The following is a 21,323-nucleotide window of genomic DNA, read 5'->3' on the forward strand; positions in this document are numbered from 1 at the left end:
GTCCATTTTATCAGCTCCACTTACCATATAGAAGCACTTTATAGTTCTACAATTACTGACTGTAGTCCATCTGTTTCTCTGCATGCTTTGTTAGCCCCCTTTCATGCTGTTCTTCAATGGTCAGAACTCTCACAGGACCACTACAGAGTAAGTATTATTTGGGTGGTGGATCATTCTCAGCACTGCAGTGACACTGACATGGTGGTGGTGTGTTAGTGTGTGTTGTGCTGGTATGAGTGGATCAGACACAGCAGTGCTGCTGGAGTTTTTAAACACCTCACTGTCACTGCTGGACTTGAGAATAAGTCCACCAACCACAAATATCCAGCCAACAGCGCCCCATGGGCATGCAGTGTCCTGTGACCACTGATGAAGGTCTAGAAGATGACCAACTCAAACAGCAGCAATAGATGAGCGATCGTCTCTGACTTTACATCTACAAGGTGGACCAACTAGGTAGGAGTGTCTAATAGAGTGGACAGTGAGTGGAAACTGTATTTAAAACTCCAGCAGCGTTGCTGTGTCTGATCCACTCATACCAGCACAACACACACTAACACACCACCACCATGTCAGTGTCACTGCAATGCTGAAAATTATCCACCACCTAAATAATACCTGTGGTGGTCCTGTGGGGGTCCTGACCATTGAAGAACAGGGTGAAAGCAGGCTAAAAAAGTATGCAGAGAAACTACAGTAAGTAATTGTAGAACTACAAAGTGCTTCTATATGGTAAGTGGAGCTGATAAATGGACAGTGAGTGTAGAAACCAGGAGGTAGTTTCACATAATTTGATACACGCATATTCAACAATTTTATTACAAAACATCAAGTACTTATAAGTTGCGTCAATGCACTAAATATTCCTCTTGAAAGGTCAGCAAAAATTTGATGATGTAAAGGTCTTTAAAACTCATGTATGAAATATGATACACTTGACGTTATTTAACTAAAGGTTTCTGCTTGACACTCATAGAAAAAGAATATGCCAAATTAAGCTATGACTCAAAAGTAGGTGGCTACACTGTAGTGGTCTTAAATGACATTTAGCCATATCTAATCTAAGCCACCTTACAGAAAGGTAACCAAGGCAAATTCTTTAGCCAGGGTAAATGACTGGAAAACCATTTTATTTACTGTATAATCCAACTTTTATGACAGTAACAAATGGCTTCATGTAAGAGGAAGAGGAGAGAGATTGATGTCATAGTATATTAAAACAACAGTGATGCATTGTGGTGGGAATGTTTTCCCTACTCTGCTTGGGCACCTGCACAGGATCAACTACACCCTGACAAAAGGAAAGTACCACTTCATTCTTCAGAGATATGCCATACTTATTGCTTGGACCTTTTTGAAGAGGGTTATGTACTGCTGTATGATAAAGACCCAACGTACACCTCAGAGCTTTGCAACGACTACTTACAGGCCAAAAATAACAAGAAGTGCCAACCGTCATGGACTTTCTACACATTAACTTGACGTAAACCATTAAACTGATTTATTATGTTAGAATTCATAATGACCATTTGTCTGAATTTTGTCCTGCAGCTGTGTTTATTTGTTTGTTTATTGGGATTTTAACGTCATGTTTTACACTTTGGTTACATTCATGACAGGAACAGTAGTTACTCATTACACAAGGTTCATCAGTTCACAAGGTTATATCCAACACAGTCATGGACAATTTTGTATCTCCAATTCACCTCACTTGCATGTCTTCGGACTGTGGGAGGAAACCTGAGCACCCGGAGGAAACCCACGCAGACACGGGGAGAACATGCGAACTCCACACAGAAAGGACCCGGACCGCCCCACCTGGGGATCGAACCCAGGACCTTCTTGCTGTGAGGCGACAGTGCTACCCACTTAGCCACCGTGCCGTCCCTGCATCTTTGTGGTAAGTAATACCAGTACACCCATAATTTCTACCAATGCAGTTATGATTTGTAAAGCGTATGGCTACATGCTGAATGCGAAATGAAAGCTGTAGCAGTTACTCCAATATAAATTAGGCAGGCAGTACATTACCCAGTGCACCACTTTCACCCGAATATTCCAAACACATATGCATTACATCTAATCCTTGTAAGGGGTCCTTGTTTCACTCTATGTTAGGGAAGTAACGATGCACCACAAGGCAGTTAAAAATCGGTGCACATGTGCCACAATTCGAATCGGTAATTCATGTAAAATAAATCGATATTCACTTTAAACAGCAGAGGGCACTGGCGCTACTCACCTTGCCTGGTTGACATCGCTACACAGAGTTGTACGGGATTTTCCAGCCAAATATATTCATGTGAGGATACTTTATTTGTATTATTCATTTATTTATAATGTTGGATTTGTTTTAAAATTTCATTTCAGTTTTTTTAACACAAAAAGGGAAATGTGCAGCATTGTTTTGCATAGTTTGTACCTACCTCAGAAATAAAAGGGCATTCATAATTTAGATAAATAAAAGATTTTATCTTTTTTCATAAGAGAAATAATAAAAGGAAACTTGGTCATAATTTGTCTTCAATTTCATTTTGTTTAAAAAATCAGGAAAAAAACATATCGTGAACCCAGTATCGTGAATTGTATCGCATCGTGGGTAGAGTGTATCGTTACATCCCTACTATATGTGGAAGTGTGGGAGATAACCTGCATTTGGAAAAAGGTGGTTTTGGAATCTGCTTTTGGGATAACTGTTAAAGAAATGCCTCTTAATTGTAAATTATTTATTCTGAATTTATTTCTTCTACCCAGAGAACTCATGTCATTTCAATGAATGGAAGGTCTTTGCTTAATATTTGTTGTCATGAGGCTAAACGTTGCACTGCCTGCTAATGGAAAAAATTAACTATTTGTGGAATTTCCCAGTGGCCAAAAAGAATGACTTTAATTTTCCTTTGAAAAGATAAGCTACTTCACTAAAAACAAACTGTAAGTTATTTGGGGATGGGGAGCGGGGGGGTCTGGAACTATTTCCTGAAGCATAACAACATACTAACAATAGATGAACTGATAAACTGACTGTTGCTTAGTTAAAAAAATGTACACATGTACATATGTACACCGATCAGGCATAACATTAAACCACCTCCTTGTTTCTACACTCAGTCCATTTTATATATTACCATATAGAAGCACTTTGTAGTTCTACAATTTCTGACTGTAGTCCATCTGTTTCCATTCATACTTTTTTAGCTTGCTTTCACCCTGTTCTTCATTGGTCAGGACCACCACAGGACCACCACAGAGCAGGTATTATTTCGGTGGTGGATCATTCTCAGCACTGCAGTGACACTGACATGGTGGTGGTGTGTTAGTGTGTGTTGTGCTGGTATGAGTGGATAAGACACAGCAGCACTTATGGAGTTTTTAAACACCTCACTGTCCCTGCTGGACTGAGAATAGTCCACCAACCAAAAATATCCAGCCAACAGCACCCTGTGGGCAGCGTTCTGTGACCACTGATCTAGAAGGTCTAGAAGATGACCAACTCAAACAGCAGCAATAGATGAGCGATCGTCTCTGACTTTACATCTACAAGGTGGACCAACTAGGTAGGAGTGTCTAATAGAGTGGACAGTGAGTGGACACAGTATTTAAAAACTCCAGCAGCACTGCTGTGTCTGATCCACTCATACCAGCACAACACACACTAACACACCACTACCATGTCAGTGTCACTGCAGTGCTGAGAATGATCCACCACCTAAATAATACCTGCTCTGTGGTGGTCTGGTGGTGGTCCTAACTATTGAAGAACAGGGTGAAAGCAGGCTAAAAAAGTATGTAGAGAAACAGATGGTCTACAGTCAGTTATTGTAGAACTACAAAGTGCTTCTATATGGTAAGTGGAGCTGATAAAATGGACAGTGAGTGTAGAAACAAGGAGGTGGTTTTAATGTTATGGCTAATTGGTGTATGTGTACATACATTGTGATTGTTCTTCATATTTTTATTGTATTTGCAAAAGACAATAAAGAGATGTGTGAGCATGTGAAAACAGAAAATAACTATTTTGTCCATGCTAGCTTGAGTCTATGCTGTCATAACAGCAAAAGGGGAACTTACTGTACTTAACATTACATAAGTTCTGACATATGTACAATGTTCAAAACCTTTTACACACACACACACATACACACACCCACACACACATACCCTTTCACCTATAGGGCAATTCAGCGTCTCCAATTAACCCGACTGCATGTTTTTTGGAATCTGGGAGGAAACCGGAGCTCCCGGAGGAAACCCACGCACATGCAAACTCCGCACAGAAAGGACCCGGACCACCCCGCCTGGGGATCGAACCCAGGACCTTCTTTAATATAAAGTACTATATATTGTTAGACATTTAACTTAATAGTACTTAATACTTAAACTACACAGTAATCAAAGACATTTAAGGTGTCCTTGAATTCATTTTTTTTACAGTCTATCACAGGACAAACAAACCCACACACACACACACACACATACACACATGGGGAGATGCAATATCCACACAAAAACGACTCGGACCGCTCCATTTGGGAATCGAACTCAGGACCTTATTGCTGTGAGGTGATAATAATAATCAATCTGCCAGCAGAGGGCAGAGTTACACTAGTATTAGGTTTTTTAATAATTAAAACGCAGGCCTGGTTGCACTGGGAAACAATGAGAGCAAAACAGGAATACTCTTGGATGGGGTCCCACACACACACACACACACAACCATGTCTGTGTAAATGAGGCGACACACACTGTCCTGGCTGCCCTGAGAAAAGAGGCTGTGCCAGCACTGCACTCTCAGTACACTAGAGATTGAGCTGCACTACCACCACTATCGGACCCAATTCTTTCTCAAATTCAACACCATCATCCCTAACTTTAACTCCCCCTCCAGACTTCGACAAACTGCCCCACCAACTGGGGGAGCACAGAGAGAGCTGCACACTGAATGCACAATACACACACACACCTGCCACCAGGTGAGGTATAGTGAGTGACCATGTCACACACATACACATACAGCAAATTCTTATCCTTATTACTACTTACATTTAGTATTATTACTGTCATGGTTACTATTTATTCTATTGTTGTCACTATTTGCACTGTTACTGTTGTTTTTTTTACATATATATTTGTAACTATTTGTTATATTGTATTATTATTATTATTGTTATTACTTTATTTTTTATTCTGTTTCCTAAATCTGTAACTAATCCTTGGCAATATAAATGCCCATATATGTCAGGTGGCTGTGTAGACATCCAATAGCAAAACTGAGATTCAAACCCGGATTTCAGAGGTAGCCACTCCAACAACAACAAAGGCCACCCAAACACCAATATATGTTTTTATATATGAGTTAATGTGTTGGAAAAATAGGCAAACATAAAGATCTGAGCAACTTTAACAAATGCAAAATTATGTGGCTTGATCATTGGGTCAGAGCATCTCCGAAATGGCAAGTATCGTGAGGTGTTCCCAGGATGCAGTGGTTAGTTCCAGAGATGTTCACAAGTCACAAAAAACTAGTCCGAGTCAAGTCACGAGTCTTTAGGCTAGAGTCCGAGTCAAGTCACGAGTCAATATAATATACATAAAACATATATTGCAAGTGTAGCGTAGAAATAAACAAATAATATGTAAGTTCAGATAAAAAACAACAACAGATTAGCGAGTGTATTTTGCCATTTTACTTCGTGCCTTTACTTTCCTAGGTACCAGTTAAAAGCTTAAACTGACGTTTTGTTTTCATTGCAAATTACAGCACAGCGGCCAAAATCCCAAACACAGCAAACAATCCATAATACTGCTTACCTTAGCCTATGTTGTTCCAGATGCTATTAAATTTATAAGAGTGTGTCCCATTAGGAATATAATCCGTTATTTTGTGAATGTGCTTATAATTCTTCTTCTTCTTCTTTCGGCTTTTTCCCTTTTTCAGGGGTCGCCACAGCGAGTCATCCTCATGATCGCTCATTGATTTGGCAAAATTTTTACGCCGGATGCCCTTCCTGACACAACCCTCCCTAATTTATCCGGGCTTGGGACCGGCACTACAATGCACTAGTGCATCTAGCGGCTAGGTATCTATAGGACAATTCAGTGTTTCCAATTAACCTGGTGGCATGTTTTTGGACTGTGGGAGGAAACCGGAGTACCCGGAGGAAACCCACGCAGACACAGGGAGAACATGCAAACTCCGCACAGAAAGGACCCGGACTGCCCCACCTGGGGATCGAACCCAGGACCTTCTTGTTGTGAGGCGACAGTGCTACCCACTAAGCCACCGTGCCGCCCTGTGAATGTGCTTATAATTAAAAATCTTAAATTAAAAACTTTTCCTGGTTGTAAAGTAAAACACTAACTCGTTAGAAAGCCAATCAAGCGTTTCATTGACGATCATCTGTGTGACGCTGCAAACTAAATACATACAAATAACAGTATTTCTTACTAACAATTAAAATCAGAAGGCGGTTCTTAAAATCATTAGTGCCAATTCTGTAGGAGCGTTCCATTCACATTATCTGTTACTGTGAAGTGCACTACATAGGGTATTCCACCATTTTAAGTAGGGAGCGGCGCTTTATCACTTTGCCGGAAGCTGGAACATTTACCCATTGCGTGCGTTGCGGGTTAATTGTCACACGTAACTAATGTTGCTGACTTTTGCTGTCCACAAGTCATTTTTTGCGAGTCACGAGTCGAGTCCGAGTCATTCGAAATGAGTCAGAGTCGAGTCTGAACTCGCTGTGTGTGCGACTTGCGTACGACTCGAATCCCCATCTCTGGTTAGTACTGACCAAAAGAGGTCAGAGGAAGGGCAAACGGTGAACAGTGTGTTCATGCTGACTCCTGTCCACTGTCAAAAGCACAAAAATGGGCATGTGAGCATTCGAACTGGACCATGGAGTCATAGAAGAAGGTAGTGTAACCTGCACAAACCTTTTTTTGATTATATGTTATGCACCCATGAAGAACATGGGACCCTCCTGCAATAGCACCACCCAAACCTTTACCTTTACCACCCAAACTTTTACCAGACCCTGTTTAGCATTTACCCTGTACTTCCTATTGTTTAATACACTCTAAGCCATAGTAACACACCAGCCAATCCTTTCAGGCACTGCTGTATAGAGCTTGATATTCTATTGGCGATGAGGTATTTCTGTCTAAGCATAGGAGCTTAGCGTTTGGCAGGGGTACGGCGAGTCAGCATTTCTTGAGGAATCTCCTCAAACAAGAAACCCCCAGAACATATTGGCTTTATTTGATGCCAGGTGTTGAGACACACACACGCACGCACACACACACACACAGATTATGTATTATGCAAGCGTTGCAGAGGTTGATGTTTATGCTTCCAGCTATAACAACAGGAAACTGTTTTTCTCAGTCTACCATGTTTTACATACAGACAGAATACCGGGTAAAAGTAACATTGTCTTAATAGTGAATACACTGTCCTAAATGTATTTATTAATTAATTTCCCCTGCAATACATGAAAAGTACATTTAGATTATATTTTATTATTAAATCCAAGGTGACACGCTGCCCCAACTGGTAATATGGTTGCTGTGTAACTCCAGGATCCAAATCTATTTTAGTTAGCTCTGTAAAATACAAATTCTGTTTACCTTTATTTGTACAAGACTCAAGTTTTCACCATTTCTACAGGAATGCTATAATACGCATCAAAGAAATTTCAGAAGATTTCAGAAAAACGTACATAAAGTAATTTTAAAGGATCTAAAACTTCACAGAACCACAGTGAGAGTCATCTTTGTGATGAAAACTTAGAACAGTAACACATCTTTCCAGGAGTTGCCTGCTATTTTCAAATCTTTTGATTTAGTAAAGTTTGATGTTTATAACTAGGCAAATGGGATTTAGTAGACCGTTTTTTGTTTTTTTTTGCATTTTCCCCAATTTTCCTCTCAATGTAGTCATATGCAATTACCCAATTGCATTATGCTTTCTCTCTACTGATCTCCACTCCTGATTGAGGTGAGCGGGACTGTCACACGCCCCCTCCGACACGTGTGCAGTAGCCGACTGCATATTTTCACCTGCTCAAGGTGAATTCATATGTGGATCAGCTTTGTGTACGGTGAGCCACACCCTGTCCACATTATCCCAGCAGAGGTCATAATTGCACCAGTTATGAGGTCCCTATCTGGCTTCCCTCCCTATATGAACAACAAGCCAATCATTGTTCATGTGGCAGAGCGGATGGCAGAGCTGAGGTTTGAACCGATGAGTTCGACGAGAAATGTCAGCTTTGGTGTGCTAGCGTATTTTACCGCTGCACCACCTGAGCGGCCAGAAACCACTTCTAACCAAGTAAAAACATTACTTTTTATTGACAGCTCCAAAAAAAACAAGTGGATAATAACCAGACCTTTTAAAATAATGATCTATAAACAGACAGGGCCACGGCAATTCCAGTTCAACTAGGAATACCCAGGACAGGGTGCCAATTAAACAGCCAGCAGAAGTCGTAATTGCATCAGATATGAGGTCCTGGCTCCTCTCCCACTCTGTATGAACAACAAGCCAATCATTGTTTATGTAGCCGCCCAGCCCAGACGGATGGCAGAGCTGAGTTTCGAACTGACGAGTTAAAAAATGTCAGCTCTGGTGTGCTAGTGTGCAAAAGTGTTTAAAATACTTCTGGTCAGGATGTTTGTTTAGGAGTTCCTTTACACCAAACTAATATATTTTATTGTATATAATTGATACAACTGTTGTCAATTGGCGGATACATTTAACTTCAATAAATAGGCAGATGTCCACAAAAAAAGGGAAAACCTAGTGAGATCTCTTCATAGACAACATTTTACATCATCCTACGCTCGCTCCCGAGAAGTAGGCTGTTCGAAATCCTAGATGCTTTAATATGCTCACTAGTAAGGTATCTTAAAATTTCGTAAGGTAGCATCCGATGCTGCCTTAGCGGTGAAGGCAATCTTAGCATCCAACTTTTCTCACAAAAAACTTTTCTGTTCAAAACTTTAAATGCAATCTGAATATGATTGCTTATACTATAATGTTCCTCAAGCTAGCTTGAACACTTTGCATATAAACTGTCCGATTATTCTGCAGAGAAGTGCAGCTACTGCCTCAGACTAGTAGGCATTTTAGTGCAAAACATTATCTAATGCACAGAAGAGATGAGTGTGAACCATCAGGATGAGGGTTGCATAAGGACAAAAACCCAGAGGTTCCACAACATCCACAACATCTCTGGTCTTCCATATTACACTCTGATCAGGCAGCTGACTTTGACCTATCTTAAACTGATTCTGTTGTCCTAGATGCCAAACCAGGCCATTTTCGACTTGACATAGCACTGCAATAAGCTTTTTTTAAACTGCTTTTTAAAATGAATTTACAGCACAGCATGTTTGTAATTGAATGCTGGTACGATTTATTTCATTTTGGCTCTGCACTTCGGCGTATTGGATTTGAAAAGAAATATGATTATGAGCCTAGTGGAGTAATTTTGGTCATAAAGTGTTACTTATGTGTACTCAGAATTTACTGCTCATAACTTAAAATGCATTCTGAATATGATCTTGGAGAAAACTGGATGTCCAATTCTGATGCCTACATGCCAGAGATGTTCACAAGTCACAAAGTACGAGTCCGAGTCAAGTCACGAGTCTTTAGGCTAGAGTCCGAGTCAAGTCACGAGTCTTTAGGCTAGAGTCCGAGTCAAGTCACGAGTCTTTAGGCTAGAGTCCGAGTCAAGTCACGAGTCTTTAGGCTAGAGTCCGAGTCAAGTCACGAGTCAATATAATATACACAAAACATATATTTGAAATGTAGTGTACAAATAAACAAATAATATATAAGTTCAGATAAAAAACAACAACAGATTAGCGAGTGTATTTTGCCATTTTACTTAGTACCTTTACTTTCCTAGGTACCAGTTAAAAGCTTAAACTGATACGTTTTGTTTTCACTGCAAAACAAAACCGCGCAATAAATCAGGCACAGCGGCCAAAAAATAATAACCACTACTTACCTTAACTTCTGTACTTCCAGATGCTATTAAATTTATAAGCATGTGTCCCATTAGGAATATAATCCGTTATTTTGTAAATGTGCTTATAATTAAAAACCTCCAAACATTTCCCGGTTGTGAAGTAAAACACTAACTCGTTAGAAAGCCAATCAAGTGTTTCATTGACAATCATCTGTGTGACGCAAACTGAATAAATGCAAATAACAGCATTTCTTACTAACAACTAAAATCAGAAGGTCTGATTGGTTCAGAAAGCGGTTCTTCCAACCATTAGTGCCAATTCTGTAGGAGCATTTTATTCACATCAGCTGTTCCAGTGAAGTGCACTACGTAGGGCTTTCCATCATTTTAAGTGAGATTCCAAAGGTAGGGAGCGACGCTTCATCGCTACGCCGGAAGCTGGCCGGAACATTTACCCATTGCGTGTGTTGCGGGTTAAAACAGCTGGAGCTTTATTAGAGAGCAGAACATGACACGATCAGAATATAATATAGAATTAATTGTCACACGTAACTAATGTTCACACATGCTGCTGACTTTTGTTGTCTATAGGTCATTTTGCGAGTCACGAGTCAAGTTTGAAGTCGCTGTGTGTGCAACTTACGTCCCCATCTCTGCTACATGCTCATGATTATGATTGTGGACAGCCATTCTAACTGCCCTACAACTATGCAGCTCTATACACAGATGGGTTTGATGTGCTGTGTGTTGACATATTCACTTCACCACCAGAATTAAAATGATAACAGAGTGACTGTAGCTCTTCTTTAGGTCCACAGCAGAAGCCATAGCCTTCATGTCCCGTAGCATGAGATAACAGATTGGAGGTTTGTGCTCCATCTGTTCTCGAACCGCTGTCATTGGGCGTTCACTGGTTTTGGATTGTGTTGGAGGGAATTTGTATTTATTTAGTTGAAAGAGCATTTGTAAAATCAGGCACTGATACAGTGGACCCTTGACTTACGAATTTAATTGTTTCCAAAGGGCTGTTCTTAAGTCAAAATGTTTATTAGTTAAACATATTTTTCCCATAAGAAATAATGTAAATAGAATTAATCCATGCCAGACCTCACAAACCACCCCCTTACCTAACCTTTGTAATGTCTTAAATGGTCTTTTTTTGTTATAAATACAAGTATATTTTCCCTTAAATCTTAAATTATAGAATAGACATTCCTGTAATAAACAACAATACACAGTAGTACTGTACATAACACAACACACATCACAGTTTAGTACAGTACGTGTGCTGTACTATACACCATAATACATTTCCTTCTTTTTATATAAAATGTATCTATCAGAAACAACAATAACTCATATTTCTCTATTATTTCCTTCTTTATTTCAATAGTGTTGTATTTTGTAGGTGTTATTGCACAAAAGAAAGAATACTTTACTGAGCCGAATTCCTTCTTCTCTCTCACTCACTGTCCCCTCTGTCTGATACACAGTGACAGCTACTGGCAGGAGTAATTATACAACAACAAATATCATTAGATTGTTTTATTTTCTCACCACTGCGCTTTCTCTGCACCTTCTTTGAGGCCATTTTAATATAGAATTTTACAAAATGCAAAGAAAACACCGAAAAAACACCGTCCGCTGTCCGAATGTTCGCTCACTGTAAATATATATAGAGAGAGACGGTCGGAGTGAACGTGTTCGTGACGTCACGTGTTTCGCGAATTTCGGTTCCTAATCCGAAATTTGTTCATACATTAAGTTGAAAAAGATCATTTGTAACCCAAAATGTTCGTATCGTAAACCGTTCGTAACTCAAGGGTCTACTGTATTAGACGAGAAGGCAAGACTCTCAGTCAACATTACAATTCATGTCCAATAGGGCTGGGCGGTATGAACAAAAATTTGTATCACAGTATTATTAAAGATTATGACGGTTTTACGATATATCACGGTATGTTTTATTTTTTGTATGACTGGGACTTTTTATAAGTAGGTATTATACAATTACCCTTATGTTTCCTTTTAACAAATAAAATGAAGTTTGCAATCTCCCAGTCTCCACTGATGGACAGTTATGTCACTATACTGACATATGACTCCACTGTACATTTTTAACACAGGTCTGTAGTAAAAAGAATAAATAAAAAATAGACGACTTTATTTTTCTCCGCTTCCAGCTTGCTTCGGTGTTGTTGGTATAACATTAATATAGAAACTGACCTGAAGTATTTTTGCCCCATACCTCAAAACCAGAGTTTTAATCATTGCTCCGAAAGCTCATTTCTCACTCTACTATAGAGGAATCATGTCCTTGCGTTGGTGGATTATTACTGTGTTAGTAATGTCGCTCCACTGATTGCTTTTTGGCAACAGCCGTGGCTCAACAAACAGGTGGCAGTTTTCTCCCTCTCTTCATGCTCCATCTGTTTTCGGTTTTTGTTTATTTTTTTCACCATATTGAGGAAGACTTTCTCATCTGTTAACACTGTTATGCTAACGCTACCTGGCTAACTAGTGAGCTGTGAGTGAGCGGTAGGGTTGCCAACCGTCCCGTAAAATACGGAATCGTTCCTTATTTGGAAACTAAACGTCGTGTTCCGTATTGAACTGATATGGGACGCGCTTTGTTCCGTATTTTTATGAATGGGAGAGAAATGCTGCAGATTAGACTGAGACAGGACGATATGTATGAAACAGAAGGAAATTCTTACAAAATATAATACAAAAAAGTAACATGCCAGCAAAAATTGCTGTTTATTCCAAACAGTGCCCACTGTAATACATAAATTAAACAAAAGAAATGCTCAAGTATTTATGGAAAAGTGTGAGAAATGTTCAGCATTTTTTATAATACCAGGTCTGTTTTATTTTTAAAAAAATACTGTTTTTCACGTTTGAAGAATTCTTGAAGGAGTACATGTCAGTGTAAAAATGTTGTTAGCACTATTGTAAAAAAAAGTTACATGATGTTCTTTATGCATGTTGTTTTGCCTAAAATATGGTTCTAATTTATTATTATAAAGAATGAAAATAATATATGTTAAACAGCCTCAATAAAATATTTTGATAATGTTCCTATGATGGTGTAAGACCCGTTATATTTTTTATAGGCGCAACCCTAACCGCCTACCACCCGCCAGCCCACCTCCCACCCTATGCCTTCCGCCAACCCACCAGTTCAGGGTGTTCCTTATTTCAAGTTCTGAAAGCTGGCAACCCTAGTGAGCGGCGAACAATATTATATGATTTGTATCCTATTGAAGCCTACAGTTGTTGTATTAACTATGCTACGGTATGGCGGTATAAGAAAAACGACGTATGAGGAATCAAAGAGGAATCAAAATTCTCACAAACTTCTACCGCTGCACCATCGAGAGCGTACTGTCCAACTGTGTGACAGTGTGGTACGGCAGCTCCACTGTGGCTGACAGGAAGGCCCTTCATAAAGTGGTAAGGACTGCTCAACATATCATTGGTACACAGCTTCCTACCATTGGAGACCTTCACCACCAGCGCTGTGTGCGCAGAGCACACAACTTCATCAGGGACCCATACCACCCCAACCACACACTGTATAACCTTCTGCCATGGGAAAAGATACAGGAGCAACCATGAAAGGACCAGTCGGCTCAAAAATAGTTTTTTTCCCCACTTCAATTACTTTACTGAACACTACACTATGCCGCTAACACCACTAACACTCTGGACTACACACTTGACCTATAATTTATCATTTGCACCGTTAATACCATTAACACCCTGGATTACACACTGGACTGTTATTATTATTATTTATCATTGCACCTGCACATTACCAACACCCCCGATTACACACTGGACTGTTATAATTATTTATCATTTGCACCTGCACTTTACACAACTGTCATACATACAGTATAGTTATTATTTACACATCTTTATTATTATTATTGTTATTACTATAATATAAAACTAATCTTTATTATTATTACTGTTATTACTATAATATATACCTAACTAATCTTTATTATTATTACTGTTATTACTATAATATATACCTAACTAATCTTTATTATTACTGTTTTAATTATAATGTATACCTAACTAATTTTTATTATTATTAATGTTATTATTATTATATATACCCATTTTTATTCATATGCTTATTGTTATTATTGCTATTATGTATATAGTACTATGTACATAGATATAATTCCATATATGTAAATAGCTATAGTTATAACTTTATATTCATATTAATCATAGATATATGTTTACTGATATTCTATGTTCTTCTTTGCACAATGCTACTATTTGCACTTCTGGTAGATGCTAACTACATTTCGTTGCCTTGTACCTGTATTGAGCAATGACAATAAAGTTGAATCCATCCATCCATCCATCCATCCATCCATCCATCCATCCATCCATCTATATATCCATCTATCTATCTATCTATCTATCTATCTATCTATCTATCTATCTATCTATCTATCTATCTATCTATCTATCCATCTATCCATCCATCCATCAATCTATCCATCAATCTATCCATCTATCAATCCATCCATCCATCAATTTATCCATCCATCCATCCATCCATCAATCCATCCATCCATCTATCAATCCATCCATCCATCCATCCATCCATCTATCAATCAATCCATCCATTCATCTATCCATCTATCAATCCATCCATTCATCCATCAATCCATCCATTCATCAATCTATCCATCCATCCATCCATCTATCAATCCATCCATCCATCTATCAATCCATCCATCCATCCATCCATCCATCCATCCATCTATCTATCTATCTATCTATCTATCTATCTATCTATCTATCTATCTATCCATCCATCCATCCATCCATCCATCTATCCATCTATCCATCCATCTATCCATCCATCCATCCATCCATCCATCCATCCATCCATCCATCCATCCATCTATCTATCCATCCATCCATCCATCCATCCATCCATCCATCCATCCATCTACCTATCTATCTAAGACGGTATACCAAATGTACTGTCATATCGCCAAGCACTAATGTCCAGCATGAATTGGTATGAATTGTTCTTTCACATCAACTTGTCAAACCATGTCTTGATTGATCTTACTTAAGGTATATAATTTAAATGGTTCTAGCCATTTTGGTGTATGTTCTTGAGTAATATATTTGTACAAACTTGGACTGTTTATTCAATCTGTAGTTCGTTTTATGGTCACACAAAAACCAGCAACATGAACAGTACAAACTGCTTATTTCAAATGAGACATTCTCAAGTTTAACTCTCTCTGGGTAATACACTATTTGTTTACTTTATTGTAGTGGAGAATAGTCCACAAACAGAGGGGTTGAGGCATTAAAATGAGGTCTCTGTCAAAAAAACTCTGCTACTGTATCTACCTGCTTAGATTTGCCGGGGCCGTGACGTCAGCACCCCAACGCCCTGCAGTGTCAGTGATTTTTACATGGAGCTGTACAGGCCGGCCACTGACGGACTTTAAAGCTGTTTTTTGGGACTTGATCGCGTTTGTACAGGAGTCGATTGGTCAGCGCGAATGCTGGAAGAACTGCGAGAATGCGGAGAGGTTCTATCTGGACTGCTACCTCTGCGGTTATGGGCGATCGCCAGGTCTTCCCTGACTGTACTGTGCTGGCTGCTAGCGGCTAGCGTTAGCATTTAGCACAGGCTGATCAGGCTCCTAACTGCTGGGTTAGTCTCGTATTTAAAAGGTAGTAACACAACACGATCGCTGCACGTGTTACTGCACCTCTGTTGTTATTACGCGCTAATTCAGCTCTTTGTATAGGAAGAGAGTTGTTGACAGGGTGGAGCTGCAGGTCAATCATGCAGTGCATTAGCTAGCCACGCTAATGTGAACTGATAAACGAATGCGAGTGATGTTGATGAGACTGGATGTTATTGATGTGATCTTTGATTGAGACACTGTGCTGACCGTGCGCTGCGTTCGATTGTAAATAGACACCTGGAAACAGCTGGAAACAGCTGGTGACAGTGAGCACGGACGCTTTGACTTTGTTGTGGTGTTGCGGCAGTTGCTGGTGCAGGGACAGTTTGTCCAGCTGGGATTTTTTCAAAGGGATTTGTTTTAACAAGCCTGCTAAAGCCAGATATCTAGCTGAATAGTTTCGTTTTACATGTTGATGTGCTATTTGGAAAGCCAGACCTTTAAACCACTGCGTTACGGTAAGCTGTGATTATATAAATGCTCCATTCACTTGCGTCCTGATTTGTTGCTAATATGAGTTCACTTTGAAAGATGCTCATGAAGGTGTCATCAAGTGGGCGCATCGAAAACAAGTTTTCTTCAGGTACTTAGTGCTATAGTTTCTGTGATCAGGTATTTAACTCATGTTTAACTGATTATATACTCATACTAGGCCACTGTTAGTCTCTAAACCAAGACTTTGAACCTAAATCTGGTTCTCTGTGACTTGGTTTAACAGAGGATGAAAAATCTGTGTGACTTGGACTGTAATGACTAAACTGAATACTTCACTCATACACTGTATGTAGTACTTGATTTCATTTTAATGAAATAAAATGTAGCATAATGTAACCAGCTCAAGCTCGGCTCGACTATCTGAGACGATTCGAGTTTCTGTTGTGATTTTGATGGTGATCGAGTTTACCAGAAACAGATCTAGTTGATCATTATTTTCAAACATAAAAGCTGTAGAAAGTTGTATGCTGTGCCACGATGCAGCTGTTTAACGGCATCATGCGGAACAATACCATTTGTGATAATATATTTGGACAAGAACAGCAGTGCTGTAACTATTTTGCACCAAAATAGCATGGTCTCACTCAGACCAATGGCTTAGACAGACTTGAGTGTGCTACCTTAATGACTTTGAAATGGAATGGTAGCTTCCTGTTCACATCTGGATTAATTCTTTGGATACCATTTAGTGATAATTTATTTGATCCTTAAGCCGTAACAACAAGCTGCCATGTCGAGCAAAGCTTCGGGTAAAGAGAAGAAATCCGGGTTGGGGAAGAAACTGTTCCGCCGGGGTTCGGTCAGGTCAGTGGGAAGTTTTATGAGCAGAGTCTTGAAGACTCTGTCCACTCTTTCGCATTTCGGATCTGAGCTTCAAGCACCCGAGGGCGACAAAGACGATGGCGGATTCTCTGTCTTTAAGAACGACGGAAAAGGATCAGTAGCCTCGGATGACAGCGACTGCGGCGGTTTCCTCAGCCGGGACAAAGTGCCCGGTGTGGCCGGGTTGAAGAACCACGGAAATACCTGCTTCATGAACGCTGTCCTTCAGTGTCTGAGCAACACCGAGCTGTTTGCGGAGTATTTAGCCCTGGAACAGTACCGAGGAGACGCAGATCAGGAGGACAAACCTAAAGCTAACGGAGTCCATCCACCGAGGAAGGAGAAAGGAGAAGTGACCGAGCAGTTGGCTGGACTGGTTCGAGCCTTGTGGACCTTTGAGTACACTCCACAACACAGCAGAGAGTTTAAAGTAAGTCTGTTATAGGGGTTGTACAACATACCGTTGATAATCCTTATTGTATCCTGCAAAATTGCTAATAAAAGCTTTCATTCCAGCTAAAAATGACTGTACAGGCACCTTTGACCAGACAGCAGAGGCCACAGTTTCACCCTTTGACACGCTTACTTTCAGACAAAGCCAATCATGTGTGTATAGGAGCTGAGATTTAAACTTGAGATCTCAGCATTTGTGGGCTAGTATGTTTGATCAGGAGGTTTCAACCTTTTTGGACATGCGCCCCCTTCTGTGTGCTGACCGTGAACTTGCCCCCCCCCCTCACCCAGAAACCAATGCGAAAGCTCTTGACAAGCTAAAATAATATAGTTACCACTGTGCATATTATACATATGATGCAGTTTTGCTGATTGAAATATATAACCCTTCCTAATTCAATGCGATGACTGAGCCTGTTTCTGCGAGCACATCATAGAAATTCGGTGTTCAATATCAGTTAGCTAGTCGTAAATCGTAAGCGGTACTTGCTTTTGATGTAGATCAGCAGAAAACGTTGCTTCACAGAGCCAAGTAGAGGCAAAAGTACATCAATTGCTAAGTTCACCAGTTCAGGATACTCTGACTGACAGCCAAAAGTCTTGATGTAGATTGCTTATTGGCATCGGTGCTAACGGAATGGATCGCCTGGCTAGTGGAGTCCTCGACTGAAACAACACAGTCATTGTTTTTGTCACCGTCTTCACTGTTAGCCTTATTTTTAGGTCCTTTTTTGAGACTGAGCTGGATAACATTAGACATGTGTGTGCGTGGTCAGCGAGACTAATCAATATTCCTGCTGTGGGTGAAAAATTAGTTTTAGAAGTAAAAAAATCTCGTAATGTCACGCCCCCTGGAAAGGTACTCGCCCCACAGGTTGAAAACCCCTTGTTAGATCGCTGCTTGACCCAAATTCCCAGCAAACACTGTTTTAAAAAATTATAGGTGTTGAAATCGTCTGTCCATTCAAGGGAACGTCGTAAAGTTGTGAAATCGAGAAATGTTTGACATTATTATTATTATTATTATTATTATTTTTGAACTTTCTATTTTTCCCACTCTTTTCCCCCAATTTTCTCCCCTAATCTAGTTGTGTCCAATTACCCTGAATGCGTCCTCTATGCTGATTCCACCCTTCACCACTGGCTGAGGACGCCTCTCAACTGATTATACGCCCCCTCCGGCACATACAGTCAGTACAGACTGCATTTTTCACCTGCACGAGTCGAGTTCATGCACCGACGGGCACTGTGTACGGAGGGCCACACCCCCATCAGCATTATTTCTCAGCCCTGTGCAGGCGCCATCAGTCAGCCAGCAGGGGCCGCAGTTGCAGTAGTTATGAGGACCCTTTTTTAACCCCTAACCCTGTGAACAACAGCCAATCGTTGTTCATACAGCCACCCAGCCTAGTCGGAAGGCAGAGCTGAGATTTGATACGATGTATTCGAAACCCCAACTCTGGTGTGCTAGCGTACGTTACCGCTGTGCCACCTGAGCGGCATCTGTTTGAAATTATTATTCGATAATGACATCCATGCTTGGTTGGCGCAGCTGTCTATTACAATTACCCACCACTGCTGAGATTCAAACCTGGTGCTTTAGGCTGGCCATACTTCTACATAGATGCAACTAGACATGTCTGGGGGGAAGGTGGCATACGCCCTGCAATGGATTGTGGCCTTGTACAGGGTATTGTTGCCTGGTGGAACTGGAGCTGCTGTGACCCTGAACAGAATAAAACAGTTGATAACAATGAGAAAAAAGAAATTAATGAAATAATGATGTCCTGGTAAGGCTGCTATGCCAAATGCTATTTTAAGTTTAAGAGAAGTAAGAAGCTGACCTCTAACATTATCAGCATAATATCACAATTATTACTGTATTTTCTGAAACATTTGGGTACTATTAAACTAACTGGTAAAATGTATGATATAAATGTCTCTGATACTAAAAATTTTGCTCACCTTATACCCAAAGCTCATATGTTATGGCTAGCTAGCTGCCAGCTCCTTTACTATTTGGCAGTGTTAGCGACATTAAATCACAGTTATTATGGTGTATTCAGTGACCTTATGCTACTATTAAATAAATCACTGAGAATTTTAATGGTGTGACTCATGACTGACAGTAAAACATATTTTATATTTAGCTACCATATGTGCTAAGTTGCTAAAGCTAAAAGCTGTTTCTGAATACTGCTCACTACATGGTTCATCAGTAATGTAAACGTTAGGTCTGGGCAGTAGGACAGTATATATTTTGTGACAGTAAGAAAGCTTTACCGCAGCACAGCTAAATCATTCCCGGTGTTCTGTAAACAGTTCTGTTTATCCTAAATAGACTGGACAGTAACTGTCTTCAAAACGTTTAATGCAAAAGAGCAGGTTAAATGGCTGCTAAGCACTTGAAGCCAATAAACTAAAACATAAAAGGCACATCACTTCTGTCATAAAAACATAGAACAGCTGAAAATGTTGATAATGGGGCAAAGAATTTACGACAAGAAACATTTTCTACCACCCTTAACTTAATTGGCAAAGCTGCAGTCTGTTGTAAAGTAGCAGGTGGGTCAGTCCTGGGATTGGGTGCCTTTTGGACCTTAAAACTTTTTGAAAATGAAACACTGTTTTAATATGTTTTTCATGTTTATTATAAAAAGGACATGTTATACTTTTCCAAACTAATATTGGTCAAGCTAAATTACACATGCACCTCATATACACTGTGACGTCCACCCTGTTACGTATTAGGTCGTATTGTACATTTAATGCTAGAGTAAAGTTTACAGTTTGAACAATGTGTATTATATAACCTTGGTATGATTTTGGATATACATTTTTACAGAATGCTGTTGCAAAACGTGCCATGCAATACAGGGGAAATGCTCAGCATGATGCACAAGAGTTCCTCCTCTGGCTTCTGGATCGTGTACATGAAGACCTGAATAACACCGGTCTTAGCAGACCTTCTATAAAGGTAAGCTGTGTTTTTTTTAATCATGCAAACTGTAAATGTAAATGAATTTGGTGTTTTAATGGTAACAGCAGGTGAATAAAATCATATGATTAAGACCTTAAAAGTAGTCTACAGTGTTCACCATTTAGGCATTTTTATCAATCTGATTAAGAAAATTCTTGGATTTAGTATGGAAAGGTGAGTTTGTGAGCTCAGTCATATGAATATGAATTGCGTTTACTGTAGCAGTATAATGCTTTTGAGTATATAAGTGATATCACTGTGGAAATTCTAATTCAGTGGATAATAATATGGAATGTTAGTTATAGATGTTTCTTAGCAACTTTAGATCCCTTTTCCAGGCAAGGGGGGTATATATAATTAGTGAACCTTTATTTAAGGGACAAATGTTTTGGCTGATCAACTGGATTATATTTTATATATAATTATAAACACACTCAAATACTGTTGGTATGGGGGCAAAATAATAGTGAAAAGTTTAAAGGATGTTCAAGTTACACTATTTTAAAATATTCTATCATAGGCAGGGGAATTTGGTAAGGTTATCATAATTGTGTATAAAAAGAGGATCCACCTTTGCATGCAAATATAGGTAGTGGTTTATTGCTTTGTGCCAAACTTCATCAGAGAATCATCAAAAAGAGCATTTCTCCAAGCAAGGTTGCATATTAAGTTCTTTCACCATCTACTGTTCATAATATTGTGAAAAGATTTAGAGAAATGTCAGTCTATGTAGGACAAGCCTGGAAACCACTGTTGAATGTGCCTGCTGTTTAAGGCCTTAGATAGCACTGAATGAGAAAGCCACATGCTACCGTGGTTAGTATAGCCACAGGGGCTTGGGAG

At 39.6% G+C, this 21,323-nt stretch overlaps 1 protein-coding gene across 1 annotated transcript in view; it reads left to right on the forward strand.

The window, feature by feature from the left end:
• The first annotated feature begins 16,935 nt into the window (after positions 1-16,935).
• usp31 (ubiquitin specific peptidase 31) overlaps positions 16,936-21,323 on the forward strand; it is a 40,580-nt gene continuing 36,192 nt past the window's right edge. Inside the window, exons 1-2 of the mRNA XM_063012399.1 lie at positions 16,936-17,477; positions 20,346-20,477. Of these exons, the coding sequence (XP_062868469.1) occupies positions 16,956-17,477; positions 20,346-20,477 (654 nt within the window). The 5' untranslated portion in view covers positions 16,936-16,955. The remainder of the gene's footprint in view (positions 17,478-20,345; positions 20,478-21,323) is intronic.

Source organism: Trichomycterus rosablanca, chromosome 2 (assembly GCF_030014385.1).
Source record: "Trichomycterus rosablanca isolate fTriRos1 chromosome 2, fTriRos1.hap1, whole genome shotgun sequence".
Taxonomy (NCBI): domain Eukaryota; kingdom Metazoa; phylum Chordata; class Actinopteri; order Siluriformes; family Trichomycteridae; genus Trichomycterus; species Trichomycterus rosablanca.